Source organism: Carettochelys insculpta, chromosome 9 (assembly GCF_033958435.1).
Source record: "Carettochelys insculpta isolate YL-2023 chromosome 9, ASM3395843v1, whole genome shotgun sequence".
Classification (NCBI taxonomy): domain Eukaryota; kingdom Metazoa; phylum Chordata; order Testudines; family Carettochelyidae; genus Carettochelys; species Carettochelys insculpta.
Window position 1 is genome coordinate 25572044 of NC_134145.1, and position 23438 is coordinate 25595481.

General features: G+C 43.2%; 1 protein-coding gene across 3 annotated transcripts; it reads left to right on the forward strand.

Annotated features, from left to right (window-relative positions):
- Nucleotides 1–1658: 1658 nt before the first annotated feature.
- LOC142017628 (interferon-induced protein 44-like) lies at nucleotides 1659–23383 on the forward strand. 3 transcript variants are annotated; one of them, XR_012646568.1, is made up of 9 exons: nucleotides 1665–1858; nucleotides 7536–8041; nucleotides 8124–8175; nucleotides 14614–14809; nucleotides 15017–15169; nucleotides 18139–18310; nucleotides 19351–19451; nucleotides 21066–21259; nucleotides 22508–22641. XR_012646568.1 is itself a non-coding variant. In XM_075002703.1 (8 exons), the coding sequence occupies exons 2-8, from the start codon at nucleotides 7546–7548 to the stop codon at nucleotides 22691–22693; spliced, it is 1356 nt and encodes a 451-aa protein (XP_074858804.1). In that variant the 5' UTR covers nucleotides 1671–1858; nucleotides 7536–7545; the 3' UTR covers nucleotides 22694–23383. The 3 variants fall into 3 exon arrangements, 1 of the variants encoding a protein (XP_074858804.1); XR_012646569.1 differs by lacking the exons at nucleotides 21066–21259; nucleotides 22508–22641 and adding an exon at nucleotides 18945–19016 and having other exon boundaries at nucleotides 1659–1858; nucleotides 19351–19421; XM_075002703.1 differs by lacking the exon at nucleotides 21066–21259 and having other exon boundaries at nucleotides 1671–1858; nucleotides 22508–23383.
- Nucleotides 23384–23438: the final 55 nt, after the last annotated feature.

Sequence of the window (23438 nt, forward strand, 5' to 3'; positions counted from 1 at the left end):
CCTCCATTGTTGTGAGCACCAGCCAGCTGACCATACCAACTACATACTCAAGATGCACTCCAGCAGGTAGTACACAAGAGATATTGGATTTCTCCCTGGGCCTGTGGGGGAAGACACTGTGCAAGCACAGTTAAGGCCCAGATGTAAAAACATGGATGTCTATTGTACAGGGGAAGGGGTCTGACAGGGATCCTGCATGTGGGACTGGTGGTCAGGACCCAGGGTACAACAGCTGAGACTTATCACAGGGAACAGCAGCCGATCATGACCCAGGGCCAGAAGTGTAGCCAGTGCCCAAGCCGCAGTGTGTGGGCACATCAGATGAGTAGGACTGGTGGCTGGAACAGCAGGCCTAATGGCCAGGCTCCTGGCTGATGGGATGGTGGTGGGGAACCTGAACAACAGGGGTATGTGGCTAGGATCCCAAAATCCTGGGGCCTGCTGCAGCACGCCCTGTGCCCCTAATTCCAGGGTCTATGCAGGCAGCAGTAGTGTGGCATGCAGGTGGAGGAACCACAGCAGGAATATCAGTAGACCACAGAGGCTGCAAACTGATCGGGTGCTGAGCCCCAGCATGCTGCTTTTACACAGAGCAGCATGCCATGCTTGGGGGAGAACCAAGCCACCCTGTGCACCACCACAGCTCTCTTCAAGGAGCCAGAGTCACAGGCCCCTGACCTGAACAGAGAGGTCAAGGAGGTGGTGAGGGAGAAGGATGGGGACAGGTGATAGGTCAATGTGTGCCATGAGACAGGACCTGTTTGAGAGTCCACTGCAGCCACCTCAGTTCCAAGTCAAGCCTGGGCAAGCCAGGCCCAGGGAGAGGAACAGGGGGTAACTGTTTTCACCTACACTCCTGCTCCTGCCTCACAACCAGTCTTGTCTCACTTTTGCCTTTGCCCAGATGGGTTAGCTGACTCAAAAGACTGCCATTTTGTTTGTAGTCCGGCTTCCTACCTGGAATCGACTTATCATAGATTGATTTTTCTGGCCAGCGCCACAGCAGGACAAAAACTCTCTCGTTGACTTCAGGACAGTAGAGCCCTGATGAGTCAATTTAGCATGTTCCCTACTGGGCCCTAAACCAAACTGCAGCTTATCGACTGCGATCAAGTCTATCCTTCCGGTCGCTCCGGCCCCTCTGCTGAGTGGTGCTGCCATCCGATTTGTACCCCACTCCCACGGTGTGCAAAGCAGGGGGGGCTCTCCGTTGGAGGGAGGGGGTGGGAATTTCATGAGGGGGGCGCAGCACCATGGGCTGCTGGAGCTCCGGCTCGCCCCTCTCATTACAAATGTTGAGATGTTATTCTTTCCCGCGTGTGCAAGTCGCATTTATACACCGATTAATGAAGTGTTTCCATTCTACACGCTTATTTCCTTACACGTGCCGAAAGGTCTGTTCTCATATGACACAGCCGAAATCCCCGTCCCTTCGGGTTACGTTAGTGCGGGGGGGGGGGGGGCGCTAAATGCCGGGAGGAAAAGTGGGTTCGGATGTGAAAAACTGTCCCACCCCTGCGCGGCCCGCCCTGCCCTGCTCTGCTCTGCTCTGCTCCGCTGGGCGCGGGCGGGCTTCAATCCGGGCACTGAAGTCAACAGCAAAACTCCCCGTTCTCCAGCAGATCCAAGACTTCACCCGGGGTCCCTCCCCTTTCATCCCCCATTTGCCATCTCTTTCCAACCCCGCCCTCTCCTCTCCCCGTTGCCGCCCCGGCATCCAGCCTGCAGTCGCTACTCACGACCCCCCCACGTTTCCAACTCCATTGGCTGCTGCTGCTGCTTTGCGGCAGGCGGCGGGGCCGTGACTTTCACTTTCGGTTCTCCTGCGCCCGGAGCTGCGGACACGCGCCCTTGCACGGTGAGAACCTGGAGCGTTTCTTGTGTCTGTTGTGAGCTCCTGCGAGGCTCGGCGCGAGAGGAGGGTTGGCTGTCCCTGCGGTAGGGGGGTGCTGCTCCATGTAGTCACTGGGACCAGGAGCTGGGCGATGCCCTCGTTGCCCTGGGCTGGCGTTCACACCTGCCGCGTGACTGCACGGAAGCAATCCTTGATGCTCTCAGGTCGCTAAGTTATGCGGTTCAGATCACACCAGAGGATAGTGGAACCAGAGTCATCCCTGAATAGTAACAGAGGGAGAGCCACATTAACACGTGGTTTGAACCGAAATTGGAATTTTCTGAGTCCCTATCGGGGCTCATTTGCGTACTTGGCTTCATCTAATTGTTGGCTCCCCTCCCCCTTTACTCTCTGATTTGCTCACCCTGATATTTTTTCTTCTGCTTTGTCCACCTTGATTACTGTTTTTGGTTCTCTGTCCCTTAAATATTGAGCCTGTTCTGGTATGGCTATGGTCTGAAGAAGTGGGTCCGCCCCATGAAAGTTCATCACCTAATAAATTATTTTGTTAGTCTTTAAAGTGCCACTTGACTGCTTTTCAGAGTCATCATTGTAGCATATGGACTCCTGCACTTCCCAGCCCCTGCTTCAGAAAGCCTTTGGAAAGCTAGCAGTGCTGCTGAGCCGGGAGAAAGTGTGGGGAAGAGCCAGGAGTGAGTTAAGCCAGCTAGCAGTGAGGTGAAAGTAGTGTCCATCAACTGCGTTTACACAATATTGTCACTTAGCTAAGAGCCCTATCTAATAGACCTCTTGTTTCACACCGAACATGGCATTCAGCAGAGATGGATGGTAGCAGTGGCTGTTGAGTGCCAGAAAGTGCCATGTTGTGATACAAACACAAGATGGAGGTAGCAAAATACTCCCCTTTCCAGCCCTGTAGCCAATGCCCACAGAAGGGCAAAAATCTGTGCTTGAGCTATGCTAATGTAGCAGTAGATGAGGCTGCAGAAGTGTGAATATGGCAGTATGTAAATCTGGTTGGAGTTATTGATATGTCACAGGAATGTAACTCATGATTTATTCAGGGTGACTGCAGCTTTGAAGCTTAGGTTGAGTTTGGGGTAACAGTGAATGTGTCAACCACAACACTCTAGCTCAAGTCATTCTAACTTCTAAACTAGGTAGTCCTAAAATTGTGGTAATAATTGAACCCTGGATTATCCTAGCCCAGTCAATATATTTTAAATAGAGAGCAGAGAAATTGGCTCATCGTTGCAAGAGAAGTCAATCTTCATGTACCCAAAACATGAAATGCTAGGTCTAGTTCTTCGTGGTAATCAGGAAGCATAGTATATTCAGAAACCAATGCTTCCACCAGTAGTACAGTGTGTTATTTACTACTGTCTGTCACGTAATTGTAATATATTTGGACACAGAAATACTTTGGAAAGCTTGTGAAGAGTGTTCCTTTTAAATTCTCCAAATTGGAGACAAGAATTTACAGGACAGTATATGTTGTACACTTCTGAGCAAAGTGGGTGCACTGTGCCATCCAGAGATTTGCTAATATGAAATTAAACAGTCAGTAGTCTTGAAAGTTCTGCATATTTATAGAAACAGGACCCAAAGAATAAAGAGCAACTTTACATTTCTTTTTTAATGTGTATAATGAATAATAATAATAATACAATAGTGGATGGACCATCAGACATGATATTCACAACTTTGAAATCCAATGTAGGTAGATCCAAATTGTATAAACGCATTCCTAATAAAAAAAGGATACTGATAAACCACCACCACCAAATCTGGCTGCACAGCAAAGATTTCTTCTGGCAGAGCAATAATTGGGGAAAAACACCTTCTCTTTTTTCCTGGAAAATATAAAGAGAACTTAAAAAGAACAATTGTTGGATGTGTGTTAGTCCCCATGTCAGTCCATGCAGCCAGCGAAGTGAAAGAAGAAATTAAGTATGGCAAGGTGAAAACACAAATAACATAATGTGCTCATTAATTCTTTCCACTGTTTTCCATGTGTTTCATATTTATTAAACTAACCTTGCATGGTTATGCAGACTGTAAAAAAGCTAGGAAAAAAGCAGGCCTACCAGTTTATAGACATTTGTTGCTATTTGCAATAAAAAAACCCAAAACCTCAGCTTAGTTTTATTTAAAAATTAAATTAAAAGTACTAAGCAGTGTTCTCTCTAATTTGTATACCCTTGTGCAGAGTAAAGTTTGTTACCTGTACCAAAGCACCTGCTAATATCCACCGCCAATAGAAACACATGCTGCCAGCTGTGGGCAGCTGTTGGCTCTCTGCTAATCAGCTGGGTGTCACCTGAATCTCTTGGGTGGCTGCTCAAGTGCTCGGCTTACAGGGAATACTGCAAAGTAGCATTTAACTTCAAAAACGGGAGCCACCAAAATGAGAAAGCTAGTTAAATGAAAATTAAAAGAAAGTCTCAAGGGTGAATTGCCTGCAAATTGCATGGAAAGTATTAAAAAACAGCATAATGCAGACTTAAATAGAATGTGTACCCCAAATTAAAATAAAGAGCAGAAAAGTTCACTATGACCAACCAGAAGAATAAAAAAGGCAATTAAAGGTACAAAGGCATCCTTTAGAAATTGGACTAGTGAGGAAAATAGAAGGGAGGATAGACTGTGGTGAGTCAAGCACAAAAATACAGTAACACAGACCAGGAAAGAAACTGAAGAACAATTACCAAAGACAGAAAAAGGGCCAGCATTTTTTTTTTTTTGATAAAGCAGAAGCCTGCCAAAAAGTGCCATTGGACAGTCAAAGTGCTGAAGGGGCACACAAGGAAAGACAAGGCCATTGAATGAGGCCGCGTTAATAGTGTGATAATCCATCCCGTTTTGGGTGGGACAGCCCCATATTTTGGGCGCCATCTCAGTGTCTCAATTTTTTTTGTCAAAGGGGCTAATTGTCCCTCATTTCACTTTTCTACTAGTGCAGGTGGCTGCCCCAACTTCTGGCTCACTGTGGCTGTGGGAGCTGGGAGCCGGACCTGCATGGCAATGCGGATGCCGCCCGGCTTCCCCCAGCTGGGAGAAGCTGGAAGCTTCACTGGCAGGGCAGCAGCCCAGTTCCCGGTGCCGCAAGACATGAGGCAGCTGAGAGCCACAGCTGCCTCCTGCAGCCCCCCCACAGCAGGGTGGCAGCCCCCACAGAGCAGCCACCACCTGACTCCCAGGTAGCGTGACCATCTGTCCTGTTTTGGCCAGGATGGTGTCATTCCTCCATGTCTCTATTTGGCTGTGGGAGATATGGTCACCCTGTACATTAATTCTTTCTGGAATACGCTGAGGAATTTGCTGCATGGGAGCCTTTCATTGTAGATGACAAACCTGAAGAACTACTGAGGCACTGGCAGTAGAGAAGGATTTGGAACACACTGATAAACTGAACAGTAATTAGTCACACAAATATAATATTTACCAAAGAGTTTCATATATAAAATGGCAGAACTACTCACTGTTCTATGTACCATGTTGCTTAAATTAGCTGCTGTAACTGGGTGACTGGAAGGTAGCTAATCTAAGGCTAATCTTTAAAAATAGCTCCAGAGGTGATCTGGCATTTACAGGCCTATAAGCCTAAAATCATTACCAGACAAATTGGTTGAAGCTATGCAGTAAACCCTCGATTTAATGGAGTAATAGGGGGAAGAGGTGTCCATTAATGCCAACAGTCTGTTATATCCAAATGGTTATACTGTATGATGATACGCTGACCTTCTCAGCCCATCACTCACTCCTGTTGTCTGCCCCTGCTCTTGCCCCATTCTTCCCCTCGCACCTCCATCTCCCTCACCCAATTACCAGGAGAGGAGCTGAATGCCGGCCTGGCTCCTTCCACCTCCTGCAGCTCTCAGCGCTGTAGCTCTTCCAGCCCCTGGCTCTGAGCTGTTCGTGCGAAAGTAGAGCATCTGGCCCCAGCCTGCCAGCGGGCAGCAGCCTCCGACACCATGGCTGCTGCTCAGTGCTATTGCAGGCAATGGTGGCAGGGTTCTGACACGCTCCATGCACACGGGGCTGGAGGAGGAGTGCTGCTGTGCCCCCCTTCAGCTCCCATGGCTCCTGTGGCCCTAGTGGCCCCAGCTGCTCTGGCAGCTACTCCAGTCCTGGTGGCTCCAGCCATTCTGGCAGCTCCTCCAGTCTTGGCGGTGGCTCTGGTGAGTTTTTGGCATTTATTTGGGGGTGCTGGCAGACGGCGTCCATTATTTCCGAAGCCCATTGTATCAGGGTCCATTAAATTGAGGGTTTGCTGTGCTAACCAAGAGAATTAAGATACATAGGCTATGTCTTCATGGCAGAGATACTTTGGGATCCTCGGTATCCCAAGATAGCTACTCTTCGTCTTTGAAACATGCCTGTTATTTCAAATTATTTTTCAAAATAACAGGCTGTTTAGACAGTGCCAAATACCAAAAAAAAGCACCTATTTTGAACTAAACTTGAAATATGATATGCAACTTTTGTAGCACAAATTGTGTGTCTTATTTTGGGTTTAGGGGGCTGTGTAGATGTAGCCACAGAGAACCGTGATAAGTTGGTGAAGTGTCAACAAAGCTTTTGTAAATGGAAATTATCCTTTCCCATTTTATAAGAATTCTTAAAGGATGAATATGTATTTGTTCTCATTTACATTACCAGAAATCAGCAAAGTCTGTGGAGTTAACCAGACCAAGTCAGATCAGAATCAGGTAACAGTACGAAAGGTTTGACCGTTTTGTTAAGATGGGCCTGATTCATATTGAAGATGGTCAGAGTTTTGCTTAGGTAAAAGCAACAAAATTGGGCCATCAGTTTTAAGAATATTTTGTCTCTATTCAGGCAGAAAAAAGTATTCTGCTGTGAAGTCCATGATGCTGTTCTGGTTTGTACTAGCTGGCCCCCTCTGCTTTGTTTCCCCCATCTGTTAATAGGGATGAAAACATTCTCCCACTATTTGTCTGTCTTGTTTGTTTTGTCAGTAGACGTTTTGGCTATGTTTACACTAGAGAGTTTTGTCGACAAAACCTGGGGAGTGTCCATATTACCAAGGCATTCTGTTGACAGTAAATTGACAGGATGCTGCATGTCTGTCGACAGCTGTATCCCACTCCCCACAATGCCTCTGTCAACAGAGATCTGTAGATAGAAAGCTGGTCTGGACATTCTGGGCGGGGGGGCCTTCTGTAGACTGTCAGGGCTCCTGGGCATTGGGCAGCCCTGTCTGCTGCACTTCTGGTTGACCATTTTGCAGATAGAGTGGCTGGACAGTCTGGCCGCTCCATCGACAGAGTGACTTGCTCTTGTGATCCGCTTGGCAGTTTGGCCACGATCTGTTGACAGAAGTTTTGTCAGAAGATATCTTCTGACAAAAGCTTCTGTTGACAAATCGCTGTAATTTAAACATAGCCTTTGGGTTAGAGACTTCCTCAAACTGTTTGTTTGGATAATGCCTAACATTGTTAGGCACAGCATATGTCCTGTTTTGAAACCTCTGGATATTGCTGGAATACAGCGAATAATAGTAATGATGAAAATGATTTACTGACATGCCCCTTTAGTCCATGTGGAACGCAGGTCCTTAACTCCTGTCTTCCATCTTTGGTGAATTGAGTTAAAATAATAATACATTTCTCATATTGCTGTTCTTGTATTTGTAACAACTCTTTTGTCTTTTTAGATTAAGAAGAATGGAGGTTGTCAAATCTAGATTAACACAAGATGAAAAAAAGCACCTGACAAATCTTTTGGGGAGCAAACACTTGGCTCTTCTCTATAAAGGAAGTGTTCATGGTTACAGTGCTTCTGTTTTTCATGCCAAATGTGATGTGCAAGGGCCAACTGTAACAATAGCGTATAATGGAAGTGGTTATATTTTTGGAGGCTTTACACTTGAGAGCTTTGTTTCATCTGGAACGTACAAAAGTGATGAGAAGGCTTTTCTTTTTAGATTAAAAGGGAGGGAAGGTGTACTCAGCCCATTAAAAATTCCTGTTAAGACTGCAGCATCTGCTATATATGCCCATAGTTCCCAGGGTCCTAATTTTGGAGGTGGAGCACTACAGTTGCTGATTCAAAATACAGCAGCAGCAGCAACAACTTCTAACAACAGCTACACATACAATGTTGAAGACTTGCATGGAAATGATCTAGGCCTTATTGAATGTGAGGTGTATCGAGTTGAAGGTAAGTTGTTATCAAAAGAGGAAGTGTTTTCTAAGGAAATTATAGTTTCGTATTCTTAATGTTATATGCTGCTTTTCCCTAGATATTAGCAGCGTCCTGGAATCTCCCTGGAGAAAGATCACATGGACAACTGAGTAAGTTAACTATCAGAATGTATCACTGATTTATCTGTGACCACCAAATACTAGGGTGATGCAATTAACTTCAGGAATTAACTAGATAGTGCTAGAGTAGACAAACATGTATTACTGAGATGCTTATCTTAGGTACTAATAAGGCAGCTGAGACCATAGTGTCCGATTGTCTCACAATCTGGGATAAATACAAAATGGTGATTTTCAGAACACATTAAACATGAGCGAGTGATTAATGTCTGAACCAGAATAAACTATATGAAGAGCTATACTTAGCCACATTGACTGAGCTATGGGAGAGATGTAAAGTGATGTTGCAGAGGATTACAGACAATAATTAAGCAGTTAGTAACTTACTTGGGCAATTCCCAGAGTGGCATAGATATAGAGTGGCAAACAGACTGTATTTCATATATTTAGAAAACATTGTGCACCTCGGAGTGGAATTATAGAAATAAGGGTCTAATAGGCACCTCAAGAAGTCATCTAGTTTAGCTCCCTGCACTGATGCAAGACTAATTATACCCAGACTATCCTTGACAGGTGTTTCTCTAACCTGTACTTAAAGACCTCCAATGTCTGGAATTCTACCAGCTTCCTGGGAAGCCTATTCCAGAGTTTAACTAACCTCATAGTTAGAAAGATTTTCTGAATTTCCTAACCAAAATTTCCCTTGTTGCAGATTAATCCCATTTACTTGTTTTTCCTGTGTTCGCTGGACATGAAGAACAGTTTATCACTGGGGTCTTTATAACAATCCTTAACATGTTTGAAGACTATCGTCAAGTCCTCCCTCAGTCTTGCCTTTGGACGTCTAAATATGCCTAGTTTTTTTTAGCTTTTCTAAACTTTTTCATTATTTTTATCAGTCTTCTCTGGACTCTTTCCAATTTGTTCACATCTTAAATTGTCGTGACCAGAATTGGAATCAGTACTTCATCTGGGTTCTTCACAAATTTATGCTGGCTATTCTTTATCACCCTGTTATACTCTAGATGCTTACAAGTTGATTTTTTTTTTAATTTGGTCCAGTACCTTTCCATGTTTTGAAAGAAGGATGACTATAACTTCCTAAACAAAAAGCAGTCAGTCAGACCAGACCAGACTCAATATTTAAGACACAGAGAACCAAAAACAGTAAGCAAGGAGGACAAATCAGAAAAAGATAATCAAGGTGAGCAAATCAGAGAGTGGAGGGGTGGGGGGGAAAGGTCAAGAATTAGATTGAGCCAAGTATGCAGACAAGCTCCTACAGTGACTCAGAAAGTTCCCATCACGATTTAAACCATGTGTTAATGTGCCGAATTTGAATATAAAAGCCAGCTCAGATGTTTCTGTTTCCAAAGTGGTGTGATGACCTAAAGGTATGTGTGTTACAGAAAAGGAATTATCGCACCATTTTGGAAAGAGAAACATCTGAGCTGGCTTTTATATTCAAATTCGGCACATTAACACATGGTTTAAATCGTGATGGGAACTTTCTGAGTCACTGTAGGAGCTTGTCTGCATACTTGGCTCAATCTAATTCTTGACCTTTCCCCCCCACCCCTCCACTCTCTGATTTGTTCACCTTGATTATCTTTTTCTGATTTGTCCTCCTTGCTTACTGTTTTTGGTTCTCTGTGTCTTAAATATTGAGTCTGGTCTGGTCTGGCTATGGTCTGAAGAAGTGGGTCTGTCCCATGAAAGTTCACCTAATAAACCATTTTGCTAGTCTTTAAAGTGCTACTTGACTGCTTTTTGTTTTGATAGTGTATAGACTAGCACGGCTTCCTCTTTGTTACTATAACTTCCTAGGTCCTCTTTGTTCCCCATATTAAAAATAAACACTATGTTTGCTCTTCCCCAGTCCTCTGGGACCTCACCGACTTTCCAGGGAAAGTCTTAGAGGGCTAGCTATGTTAATTTGTATCTGTAAAAACAGTGAGTACTGTAGCACCTTGGGGCATAAGCTTTCCTGGGTAAAACCCACTTCATCAGATTCATGAGTTCTCAAAGCTAACTGATAATGGTTTTGAGACTGCTTCGGCTAGTTCCTTAATTAGTTCTTAGGTTGAATTTCATCAGTTGTTGAAAACCTGAATATATCTACCTTATTATTTAGCTTGTTCTTTCCTTTATTGGATGTATTCCTTATTAATATTGTGTGAAGTGTCTGGTCACAGTTTATCTTTTTAGTGAAGACAGAAGCAAAATAGGCTGTAAAAGGACATACTCATCACCAAGGCTCATCCCATTGGTTGTTCTGATAATTAGTTCACAATCACTAGCCTCACTCTAGTGGTGATTTCCCATCATCACTTCTGCTTTTTCCTGAATCACAGCGTCCTCTTAGGGGCGTGGCCTTCCAGCTGTACCCCAGCCTACCAGCTCTGCCCTAGCCCACTGTCTGCTCCCTTCCCCTGAACAGGCAGTCTTCAGTCCCAACACTTGCCTCAGCAGCCAACTGAAGCCTCTTGTCTAGCTTCTTGCTTCAGGGTCAAACTGCAGTCTGGATTTAGGCCACTCTCCTCATTGGCAAATTTGGGTGGAGGTGGGGGGACCCCATACCCACCTGCAACTCTGGGTCCTTGCCCAGGGACCCTATAGCTGGCAGCCACTTACTGCCTTTCCTCCTATTCCTGCTGTGTATTTTGTTTGAGTTGTTTCCCTCATAGCTCTAGCATCTTCCGTGCCCCACATCATGGCTTCCATCTGGCTGGAGTAAGCCGAGAGCTCCCCCGCTACTCTGCCCTGCAGTGCAGTTTTGCAGGTGTGCTTCAGCAGTAGTTCTTCCCTCTCCCTCTCCAGAAAGAGACTGACCACTGCTTTGCTGAGCACCCCTTTATAGATGGCCTGCTCCAGGAAGTCTTCTCTAGATTGGTTCTCTTAATAGTCCCTTTCCTAACTGGACAGGGTTCTGTGCAGCCTCTCCAAAGCTTCCCTAACTCTTCTGCTGTGTGTGTGGGCTCCACCCACTCATGGGCATTGAATTCTTCTTGATGTCATCTGTTATTAGCTGTCCTTCCCCACCCACCAAGTAGTGTATCTACATGTTCTCTTGTCTTTCTCTTGCACCCTAATATATTTGTAGAACCTCTTACTGCCTTTTAAATTACTAAATGGAAAGTCATGGTTTGAAGAATTCATTTTAATGAAATTTGTCATTTGTACTTCAGTAATTTTCTGAAGAAGGTGCATTTTCATTGGTTGATATAACCACTAAATTATGTAGATTTATTGTGAAATAGAGTCTTTAGATTTGGTTAATTTTTCTTTGCTACCAAGGAAATACACTATGATGATATGCATTTATTTAAAGCAACTGTATAGCTTAATATTTTCAGAATCTTATTAAGTGTATATTTTGGTGCGTTAGAAAATGGCAAATTACATATTGCGTAATTGCTACGCTTGTGCCATATTTATGAAGTTTAACCTCAAAAGTTAGATGTTTTCCCATTATATTTGCTTTCTATAGAAGAGTGGCCTTTAACAAAAAGTTTTTAATGGAGGCTCATAAATTCAGCATCCTAATTTTTTAATTTACAAATTTCAAGACATTATAATAAATTTTGGCCTTAACATGTTTTGTATTAAATTAATATTTCATTGTAAGAGTTTATTTTTAGAAGGAAAAACTTACTATGTAAATAACATTTTTAAATCTTTTTTTTTAAATCCACCCTCCTCTTATGTCCTTCCAGCATCCTGAGTAGCCCAGGCTCTGGCTTCCGCTGAGGGGCTCCAGCTCTGGCTCTGGCCCTGTGCTACCAATGGCTGCTGCAGGTGTTCAGTGCCAACCCCGCGCTGCTGTGTGGCCCTTGCCTCAGACTCCTGGGGCCTCCACAGGGCTCCAGCCCAGTCCTGTCCTCCCTGGGGATGCTGCAGGGCTCTGACTCTGGCCTGCTGCTGGGTGATTCTGGCCCCAGTCCTGCGCTGCCATACTCCGGCCCCAGCTGCTGACTCTGTTGCGACTGGCCCTTAGACCCTTGGGCTCTGTGGTCCTGGAGCACCTGTGGTCCTCCTGGGCCACAGATGCTGCCAGACCAGAGAGTGCTGGTTTACGGAGGTGCAACCTGTATCTGCTTAAGCTGTTTTTCAGCTGTCATTCTTTGCAGATTGTTTGTTTATATTTCCACTTTTTGTAAGATTCTTTTTAAATTTTATTTTAGATATTTTTCAGATATTGAGCTCTTACTACTCTTGCTGTTCTTTCCTTCACATACAGGTAGTCTGGTGCTGTGTATTTAATATTGTCTCTCTGAGAGACTGCTGCTAGAGACGTAAAATCCTGTTTAATTGCCCCAGCGAGCCTGGTACACCCTCATGCATGGCAGCACTGCTGGGCTGGAGCAGCCCCATGCTGCAGTGGGCAGGGGGCTGTTCCGTCCCTTACTGATTAACAGGTTAACTGGTTAATGATTAACATCCCTAATTGTTACCTCTGTTGAATTTCCTTCTCCCTTATATTTTCTTCCAGTGGGATCTTACCAGCCAGTAGTTCTCTGAATTGGAGGTCCAGTGTCCTCTTTCTGTTTTCATTCCATCCTTTTCTCAGAATCATGAAGAGTATCATTGAACGATCTCTTTCATCCAAATTGCCTTACCTATTCTTCCCTCTTATTCTGAATCAAATCTTAAATGGTTGCTTCTTGCTTACTGCATTCACTGTCTGAAACAAAACCTGGTTTCCAATACATTCAGAGAACTAGTTAGACATTTTGTGCTTTACTTCATTGTTTTTCCAACAGGTATGTGGATAGTTAAAGCATCTTCCATGAAAAATATGTGCTTCTACTAAGCATGTATGCTGTACAAAGTTAGATCTATAAGATGTTCTGTGAGAGATGACATACGTCAACAGTGTACAAAAGAGATTTCTATAAAGCATGGCACAGTCCTCACTTAAAAAATCAAGAGCGTGAAGTCACTGTGCCTCATGTTATCCCTGTGAGCTTAGAGAATTGTTTCCTCCTATTGAGAAATTCTTTTGCTGTGTTGACAGATACATTCCTGGACCACTGTCACATGCTAGTGAACATATGCTAGATGTTGGTTCAGCTATGTCAGTTCTGACTGATTTTGCTTGTTTGCTATGTTTTCACAATGCACAGCTTACAAAGCCTTAGCTTCATTTGGTGGTTTACAGTATGTGAACTTGGTTACATAGCATCATAGAACACTAGGACTGGAAGGGACCTCAAGAGGCCATTGAGTCCAGCCTCCTGCCCCAATGGCAGGACCAAGTACTATCTAAATCATCCCTGATAGACATCTATCTAACCTGTTCTTAAATATCTCCAGCGATGGAGATTCCACAACCTCCCTTGGCAATTTATTCCACTGTTTGACCACCCTGACAGTTAGGGACTTTTTCCTAATGTCCATCCTAAACCTCCCTTGCTGCAGTTTAAGCCTATTGCCTCTTGTTCTATCCTCAGAGGCCAAGAAGAACAAGTTTTCTCCTTCCTCCTTATGACTCCCTTTTAGATACATGAAAACCGCTATCATGTCTCCCCTCAATATTCTCTTTTCCAAACTAAACAAGCCTAATTCTTTCAACCTTTTTTCATAGGTCACATTCTCTAGACCTTTAATCATTCTTGTCGCTCTTTTCTGGACCCTCTCTAGTTTCTCCACATCTTTTTTGAACTGCGGTGCCCAGAACTGGACACAATACTCCAGCTGAGGCCTAACCAGCACAGAGTAGAGCAGAAGAATGACTTCTCGTGTCTTGTTCACAACACACCTGTTAATGCATCCCAGAATCATGTTTGCTTTTTTTGCAACAGCATCACACTGTTGACTCATTACACATGAATATGTGTGTAATGCATGACAACTTGTGTGTTCTCTATTTGAGCGTTATGAATACAGATTTGTCCTAGCCTTTTATTATGTTTTAGCCTTCTTCTAATACTTTTGATATAATAATGTTTAGTTTACTTCTAAGTCTGTTTGAATTAATGCAACTTTGCTGCATTACCTGTTTTAGAGTCAGCACATTGCAGCAGAGATTAGTTCCCCAGTGACATATCAAAGCAACAGTTTTAGGAAGCATTGGTTGAGTATGTTTTCAAAATGTTCAAATCTGACCACTGATTTGGAGTGTGCAGACTGAGACATTCTCCTCTATGTTGACACATAGAAGAATACATGTTTTGACTCTGCTTAGTACAACCCTGAGGCCGCCACTGAGATCTATGGATTCACAGAATTGAACCAGATCTGGGAACTTCACAACATGATGCTTAATGTGACGCCATCAATCGTGGTACCTCTGGTTGGTGCAACAGTCAACAGTAGACTGTATGTTTCGTGCTAGTTAAAGATGGAATGGAGGAGAGGATGTGGAGATGGGGAAAGTTTGCTGTTTTCATTGTGTTTATATGCAGTGTAAAACATGATATGATATCTTGGATGTTTAGTAGCATGCGAATCTTTTTGTTTTACCAGCGAAAGAGAGAAACTAATGGAGGAAATCAGATCTTACAAACCTTATTTAAATTCACTGCCACAGATTCGGATTTTATTTCTTGGTCCAATTGGAGCTGGGAAGTCAAGTTTTTTCAACTCTGTGAATTCTGTATTCAGAGGTCATGTAACAAGCCAAGCGATAGCAGGATCCGATAACACTAGTGTGACTACGCAGGTAAATTCTTGCTTCTAATTAATTTACATCTGAGGCAAAGCACATTCTCTTAGTTAAAAATCAACATTTCCCCCCCCCCCCCCACTGAGTGGAAAATCCAAAAATAGTCCATGGCTGTCCCCACTGAATTCCATGCATCTATTTATGAGGAGAAAGTACTATATAGATACACATAACTGAAAAATACCCATGTTTTTGCCCCAATAGTACAGGACTTACTCTGTTAAAGATGGAAGAGATGGCAAGCCTCTGTCTATTATCTTCTGTGACACAATGGGAATAGAAGAAAAATCAGGATCAGGTCTGGAAATTGATGACGTGTCCAGCATAATAAAAGGCCATGTTCCTGATCGGTACCAGGTAGGATTTCTACAATTCTGTGCAGTTTAAGTAATCTTCTTAATGTTTACTTACATGTATAAATATATCTTACATTTAATTACTGTGGAACAAAATACCTAATGCTTAGTATATTCATGCACATGGGGTACTGTACAGTAAAAGCTTATTAATAGTAATCACAGATAAGATATATTTGAAAAGTAATAAACTATGGGGCAATGGTGTTTCATCCTGATTATGGACTGTCCTGCACTTTGTGTAATCTTTTACAGTCATGCAAAGTGAATTTAAATTGCTGTCCAATCTTCTGTGTGGGTAGTGTTTGCCGCTTACTTATTTCAGGTACAAGCCAACAGAGAATCAGCCTCAAGTTGAAATATTTTGAACAAAAGGATTTTAAGTTGAAAAATGGACTTTAACTCCCCTACCTCAAATTTCTGTTGTCTCTTGAAATTCCTTTTGTTTTTCATGAAATATTTGAAAGATTTTTAGCAAAAATGCTATCAGTTTCATTATTGAAATGATTCTGTAAATTTTTGTGTTTTTATTTTTTGAACTGGAAACCTAGTTTTCAGAAAATTAGTGGGTTTTTCATTTTTTTATGTGAAAGAATTTGAAAAATGCAAAACAGGTTAGTTTGGTAAAGGAGAAATAACCTTTGACATTCTGAATTTTTTGAAAATATTGTTTTAAAACATTGTACAGAGCAACTTCTACCATATTCAGCCTTAGTACTTTGTCCTCTGATCTGGCTTTTGGCTTGCCTAGTGCAGAGCTGCTGCCTGTAGAATATTCTAAATACTAACTTTTGTATTGTGCAAGAGATGCAGACTTTGATTTGCTGTTTGACTGGGCTGAGCTTCTAATGGAAGCGTATATAGAAGGGTAAAGTTGCTGAATGATTCTCATTGGCTATGTTTACACTAGCCAGAAACTTTGAAATGGCCATACAAATGGCCATTTCGAAGTTTACTAATGAAGCGCTCAAATACATATTCAGCGTCTCATTAGCATGTGGGTGGCCGCGGCACGTCAAAATTGACGCGACTCGTTGCCGCACAGCTCATCCAGATGGGGCTCCTTTTCAACAGGACCCCCACGTTCTTCGAAGTCCCCTTATTCCCATCTGCTCATAGGAATTTGCATGGCCATTTAGAAGTTTTTGGCTAGTGTAGACGTGGCCATTATGTTGTGTATCAGCTCCTCACAAGCCTTAACTTGAACTTCACAACAACCCAGCCTTATATTAACTGAATTTTAAAGATGTGGAATTGAGGAACACTGATTAAGTACTTTGGCCAAAGTTTTATTGTAAGTGAGATCTCCTGGGTCGCAGTTTTATGCCTTACTTACAAGACAAACCTTTCTGCGAGTCATTTGGTCCTATTTTCTATTAAAAGTCCATTTATAAATGGTTTACAATAATGTGTAATAAATGAAGAATATTAAAAGAATGTTACAGTTCTGAACAGCCTGTATATGGATGCTTATAAACATGAGCAGATGTTACAGAGTGTTATAAGCCATAGTAAATTTTTGATGGACTAAACAACAATTGATTAAACATTCAGACTATGTCTACACTAGCAGCCCCCTTTTGAAAAGGGGATGCTAATGAGATACTTCAGGATATGCTAATGAGGCACTGCAGTGAATGTCTGATTAGCATCCCCCTTTCGAAAGGGCGGAACCCAGCCTTGTTAAAATATCTGTTAATAATTTATAAACGCATTGTAGATGGAACCTAATTAAAAGTGTGGTCAAAAATGTACAGTTGGAATAGTCAATTCTCAATGGTGTGTTTGTGTGTGTGTGTGTGTGTGGGTGTGTACATATCCACACACATGCTGTCTGGTGAAACTGATTTCAAAGGAGAGATCTTCAGTTTGCACACGTTTACAGTAGCAGCTCAGAGTCTAGTTCTCTATGTGGAGAATGAGTATAAGACTGAGAATCAGGAAATCCTGAGTTTAATCTTGAGTTGACCCTCCTTAAATGAGTGTACGTAGATTATTTTATCTCCCTGTATATCACTATTTCTCCCTGTAAAATAGTGGTTCCAAACTTTTTGGCATCATGCCCCCCTTTTGATTTTTGAGAAACTCTCATGCCCCCCCAACCTTTTCCTTACCGTCATCCAACCCCCCTTCAACAAAACATTCAATTTGTAATTTAAAATAAACACAAAAGCTTGATATAAAAATGCTATTTAAAATTAAAAATAAGCACAAATAATTTTTCTTGGCCCCTTGTGGTTGCCTGGTGCAGCCCCAGCTGGCCAGCTGCCTGAGCCCCCTGCCAGCCTCCAGAGCTGCCCACACCAGCCACCTGCCCACCTGAGACCTGTGCTGCAAGAGCTGCCTGCCCGAGCCCCATGCAGCTGGGGTCAGCCACCTGCTTGCCCGCCAGCCACCGGGTCGCCCACTAGCCACCCACCCCAGTCGCAGGCCAGCTGCCTGAGCCACCCACCGAAACCCCATGCTGCAGGGGCCAGCTGCCTGAGCCCCACGAGTCCCACAAGCTGGCTGGCCACCCAAGCCCTGCAAGCCACCCACCCGAGCCCCTCCCCTGCCCTCCTATAAAGTCAGACACCCCCAACGCCCCATCTAACCCCATCCTCCTCCCCAACCCACATTCACTCTCATTTGCAGAAGGCAGCCAACTCCATGTGGGTCTTTGCTGGCTGCCTGCTTTTTATAGCAGTTGTGCTGGGTCAGCCACGTAAAATGGCAGGGGTTGAGAGCTGGAAGCAAAGGCTGGATCTTTCTTCAGGTGTGGGGAATGATGGGGGTGGTGCTGGTTGCTTTGCGCCCCCCCAAATTTCTGCGCCCCCCCCCGAGTTTGGGAAACCATGCTGTAAAATGAGATAATACTTGTCTCCCTGCTCCAAATTGATATGGTGGGTATCAGCCCTTTGAATCTCATGTTCTTTGGAAGTGCTATTTATTTATTTATTTATTTATTTATTTTAAAACATTTATTTGCAGTTCAATCCAGCTGGCACACTTCATCCACATTCTGCAGGTTATGTCAAGACTCCATCTCTAAAGGATCAGATTCATTGTGTTGCCGTTGTTATAGATGGGTGCAAAATTGAGATTATTCCAGAAAAACTAGAAGACAAGCTGAAACAACTTCGAAGAAAAGTTAATCAGTTTGGTATGTTTTATGTCTCCTGTTATTATAGAATGGGATGAAATGAGCATGCCCAGGAGGTGATCTGGCTTTCAAGTCTGAGTACACAGGACTATTAGGGACATGCTAGGAGCCATGCTTATTTTTGATGTGGGAGGAGGAATTACCACATAATGGTTTTGAGGTTTACCCCCTCTCTGGCTCTCAGTACAATTCATGCACTCTGGAACAACAGGTTCTCAGCATTTTGAAGGCATGCACACTGCAATGGGAGATTAGAGGAATTCCTGATCATCGCTGTTGTTCTCTGCTCTGTTAGTTTTACAGTATGCCCTGTTATCTGTCTGCGTCTCAGTACAGCAGAATCCACCTATTGACACAAGCACCCAGGAAGAATGGTGTACTAGGCTTCTAGGAATACATCTGACCAAGAAAACAATCGCTTTGATTTCATTAATAAGTTTAAAATACATGTCATCTGTGGCATTACAACCTTTTTGAAAAGGTATAGAGGTAACATTGCTTCCTTTAACAGTTGTACTTGAGCTGGGAGGCAATAAAAAGTGAAAAAAGAACTTGAAGAATAGTAGTCTTATGTTTGCAAATGCCAATTATGTTTGGACACAATACCTGAGGCCTCATTTTTCTCCCCATGTAGTACGAGCAGTGGATTGAGAGGTAACCTACATGGATGAAAGCAGGCCCCATTTGTGTGGGCCAACTAGACTAGGTGCGTCACGTTTTTGGCATTCCTTTTTTGAGTCATTTAATTCATTGCACTGAATCATAGCCCTGGCAGTTTTCCCAATGAGGGAGTGAGTCTTTAAGTGTAGTGTTTACTGTACTGGGAGAAAGGCAGAGGAAACAATAATTTTTTTTACAAAGCATCTTCCCAGCAAGACAATTGGAGTGCTGCCCAATAAGTATTCAGTTAGTATTTAATAATGAATTTTTTTTCTAAAGATGTGCAAAACAAAAATGCTTTCGTCTTGTATAAGCAGAAACAGTTGCAGTGAGGAACTGATGGGAAATAAGGTGTAAAATCATACTCTTTTTTGCTATAGGGATACCACAACTGGTTTTACTAACAAAAGTGGATGAAATTTGCCCCTTTCTTAAAGAAGACATCCAGTGGGTGTATAAAAGCAAAGATGTAGAGAAACAGGTAAAGTACGGCATTGTTGACTGTGGTGCCATATATTCCCTTTACTTTGAACACATACAGGTACTGTGATACTCTGCATCTGCAATACTTGTAGCCATAAGCCGAAAATCAAACTAAATTTAATACTTCAGGTTTTGATTGAGTCCCAAACATAACAACAGCCATACTGGGTCAGACCAAAGGTCCATCTTGCCCAATATCCTGTTTTCCAACAGTCAGTGCCAGGTGCCACAGAGGAATAAACAGAACAGGTAATCATCACATGATCCCTCCGCTGTCACCCATTCTCAGCTTTTGACAAATAGAGAGTAGGCATTGTAACCATTGATGGACCTATTCTGTGTGAATTTATTTAGTTCTTTTTGTTGCTTTCTTAAAGTCTCTGGCCTTCACAACATCCTCTGTCAGAGATTTCCACAGGTTGAGTAGCATTGTATGAAGAAATACTTCCTGGCTTGTTTTAAACCTGCTGCCTATTTATTTCATTTGGTTACCCCTAGTTCTTGTGCAAAACAAAGCAGCAGAAATGCCGCGCTTTAAAGACCAACAAAATGATTAAACTAGTTGATGTGTTACGGGAAAGAAAAATAGCTTTTCCTTATTTACTTTTGTCACATCCAGAAAGGATTAACATTTGATAAAACTGCAAGCAGGACCTCTGAAGAATAAAAACCGGAAAATAAGAAAAGATGGTGATACCAGAAGCCTTATTAAAAATTCAGGCCCTGATTCTTTGGTTTAACTGCACTCCATGTAAAAGATCTGGAGTCTGGCCATAACTGTTCACCTGCATATTCCCCTGATGTGAAGAGGTGTAAAACAGAAAAAAGAAAAGAAAGCAAGCAGCGCTTTAGGGAAGGAAGGGAAGTGGAGGGAGTTCTGTTCTGCTGAATTTTTTTTAGCTGATGGTCATGAGGTGGGGGCAGCCAAACATTGCTAGATTAATTGTGTACTGTCCATGGTTCTAACTCATGACATAGCTCATGCAAATTTTGTACGGTCCACAGTTCCAACTCATGTCATGGCTCATGTAAACCAGCACACAAAATTCTCTCCTTGCCTGTGACAGTGTCTGACTCAGCAGAGAATCCATAAAAATTTAATTCCCTACTATCTTTCATCTTGTATGGATATTTACCCCTGGGAGGAGTGCTAGTATGATGCTGCCATTGTGCTTTGACATATTTTTACACTATCTATGCTCACTTGGCACAGCCGTAAATGCTAACTCAAGGTGGAAGGCTGTGGAGAATTAGAGGCTGCTGGTGATATGCAATTCCCCAGTACTGGGGCTGGCCTGGATCTGATTCAGCCCTTAGCAATTCTCAGAGGTATTCAGGCATCTAACTTCCACTGATCTTAATGAGCATGAGGTGCCTAAATAATTTAGAGGAACGTGGTCAAATGATCATCCCCTAGGTAGACCCTGCCAAGAGGAATATCCAATTCTGTGTCCATTGAAAATTCTCCCACCTGGGGAGTCCTTAGCTTAGGAGATACAGCTGCTTTCTGTCTGCTTTGTTCAGCAGTAGTGGTTCTAAGGGATCAGTTCCTAGGGGAGAATCCTGACTCTGGACTACATGCAGTCCTGTATCTGAAATCTATTAATCACAGGAGGAAGGGCTGTCAGGTTGCTGAGTGCAGCTCCCTGAATCTGTGGGCTGGCCACAGTGGACCACAGTGAAGGAGCTCAGCGTAGCAAAACAAGCTCTGCCTTGGTGTCTCCCTGGCTCTAACATACTCCTGCACCTCACGTGATGCTGGGTCGGGATGTATGTGGGAGCATGGTTCGAGAGGAACTGGCTTGTGTAAGTTTTATACCAGTGAAGATTCATCAGTATCTTAACTGCCTAATTGGGACCAAAATTCAGTGCAAAGGAACTGGGTTGGCTGACGGAATGCATCCCCCTGTACTGAGAGGGAAAATATGGAGTTCATTGTGATCGTACCAGAGATGAAACCATGGGGGTGGGGTTTCTCCCTAGATCAGGGCAGGGCAAAATATGGTCCACAGGCCAGGTCTGGTGTGCCAAGCTGCTGGATCGTGCTTGTAGATGCAGTGGAATGCCTCAGACAGGCTCCCTGCCTGCCCTGCCCTGCCCTCATACCTCTCAGAAAAGCAGCCTGAGGGCCCTGTTTTCGATAGCTTAAGCCTGCTGGAAGAGAGGGCAGTGAGAAAGGGGAGAGGCTCTGTGCTCTGCTTCCACATGCAGCACGTGCACATTGGCTGGTTTCTGGCCTGTTTGAAGCACCTTTTCCCCCTCCCCTTGGACTCCCAGCTGTTCAGAGATGCACATGGCCCCTGCCTGAGAAATCAGTTGGGCTGCTGGCTGGAAGTCACTCATGTCAATATCCCCTCTAGAGCCTGCCTCTGCACTCCAGATCCTCTGTCCCCCACTGCTGCAGCCATACTTTACATAACCTTTGCTCCCCTTTCACGCATATCCCACGTAATCCAAGCACTTTGTCCCTCCCCCTGCACCCATACCACCTCCCAGACCTGCACCCCAGTCATGTGCCTTAGGTGACAATTCCCTTCTACCCTAGGTCATAACCCAAATCACTGCACAACCCCCTCCTTCATCCATACTTCCTCTCAGACTCTGTATTCCCTCCTGCATGCCAATCCCTGATCCCTAGCTCCCTTCTGCAACCAACCTTTATCTCAGACCCCACACACCCTCGATTTAATATCATGGACGAGTGCAGCTGTTGACCACTGTCCAAAGGCTTGGAGTGGCCCACTATCAAAAATCATTGCCCACCACTGCTCTAGATCATTATGAAGGAAAAGTAGCCTCATGTATCTCCTCTGGGATTAAACAGAGGATTTTGGCAGGGCAGTTTATGCAGTGAATTTCCTAAAGAAAAATTAAATAAAGTAAATATGTCTTTGAGCTGTAGTTTGAAGATCTAAAATATCTTCCACTTCTAATTTCACGAAATAATGTATATAAAAATATTCATAGCGCTCGCTTAGCTTCCTCAAGGAACAGGAATATTGAAAAATAGTTGGAGAGCCCTTTAGGATAATCTGTTTTGTATCTTTTCTACAGATGCGGATAACTGCAGAGAAGCTTGGAATCCCCCTTGCTCAGATTGTACCCGTTAAAAACTACTGCTCTGAGTTGGAGATTTTTTGTGATAATGACATCCTGATACTTTCTGCAGTGAGGCAGTTAACACGTTTAGCAGACAGCTACCTTGACAATTTCCCTTTTGAGAAGCCAAAAGAGAGCTAGCCTCATGTGTGTGTGCTTTTAAAAAGCCTGACACCAGAAGTCAAACTCAGTGTTGCTCTAAGCAAATGCAACTCCACTGACTTCAGTGGAGTTGCGCTTGCTTATACCAGTGGTGAGTTTGTTTCAACGGTTTTGTGTCTTGTTATTGTCTGTAAGATTAATGGTATTTTTGCATGCATCCAGGGAAGAATAGACTGCAGGTTTCAGATGCGATCCCTTTATTAAACATTCCACATTCTTACTCTTCTCCTAATCTTCCAGTAAGAAATGGCTCGTGCTACTAACAGAATCATTTGCATAAACCTTGTAAGAAGTTGCCTGAAGGTATTCTTCTTCCTAGTAGTTCATGTGATTTGCTTCCTGCTAGAGCTAGTTCAAGTGCATCCATATATTATTTACTTTTATTATTTGAGGTTGTTACACTAGTTAGTAGTTTTGTACCAACATTTTACAACAAAAAGCACATACGTGGACAATTAACATCACCCATGTGTTCATGTTTCTCACTGAAGCCATTAAAAAGCATAGAGAATTGTATTTTAATCAGAGTTAAATTGATAATTCACAATAATTAGGCTGGGCTAGTAACATCTAAGAGGAAGTGTGAATTAATCGTTGTATCATCTGCTTTTCAAAAAGTTGTTAATATTTTAAAAAGCTGTAAAACTTTTTGGAAAAATAAAATACTTCAAGAACTTTTTCAGTCACTTCCTTTACCCAGTTTCATAACTTCAGCATCTCAGCC

What these genes read in the sequence shown, in the direction of transcription:
- LOC142017628 (XM_075002703.1), top strand. Translation starts at nt 7,546, where the DNA reads ATGGAGGTTGTCAAATCTAGATTAACACAAGATGAAAAAAAGCACCTG. An exon ending in AAGATCACATGGACAACTGA is followed by an intron (nt 8,176 to 14,613) that starts GTAAGTTAACTA and finishes TTGTTTTACCAG; the next exon opens with CGAAAGAGAGAAACTAATGG. An exon ending in GCAAAGATGTAGAGAAACAG is followed by an intron (nt 19,452 to 22,507) that starts GTAAAGTACGGC and finishes TCTTTTCTACAG; the next exon opens with ATGCGGATAACTGCAGAGAA.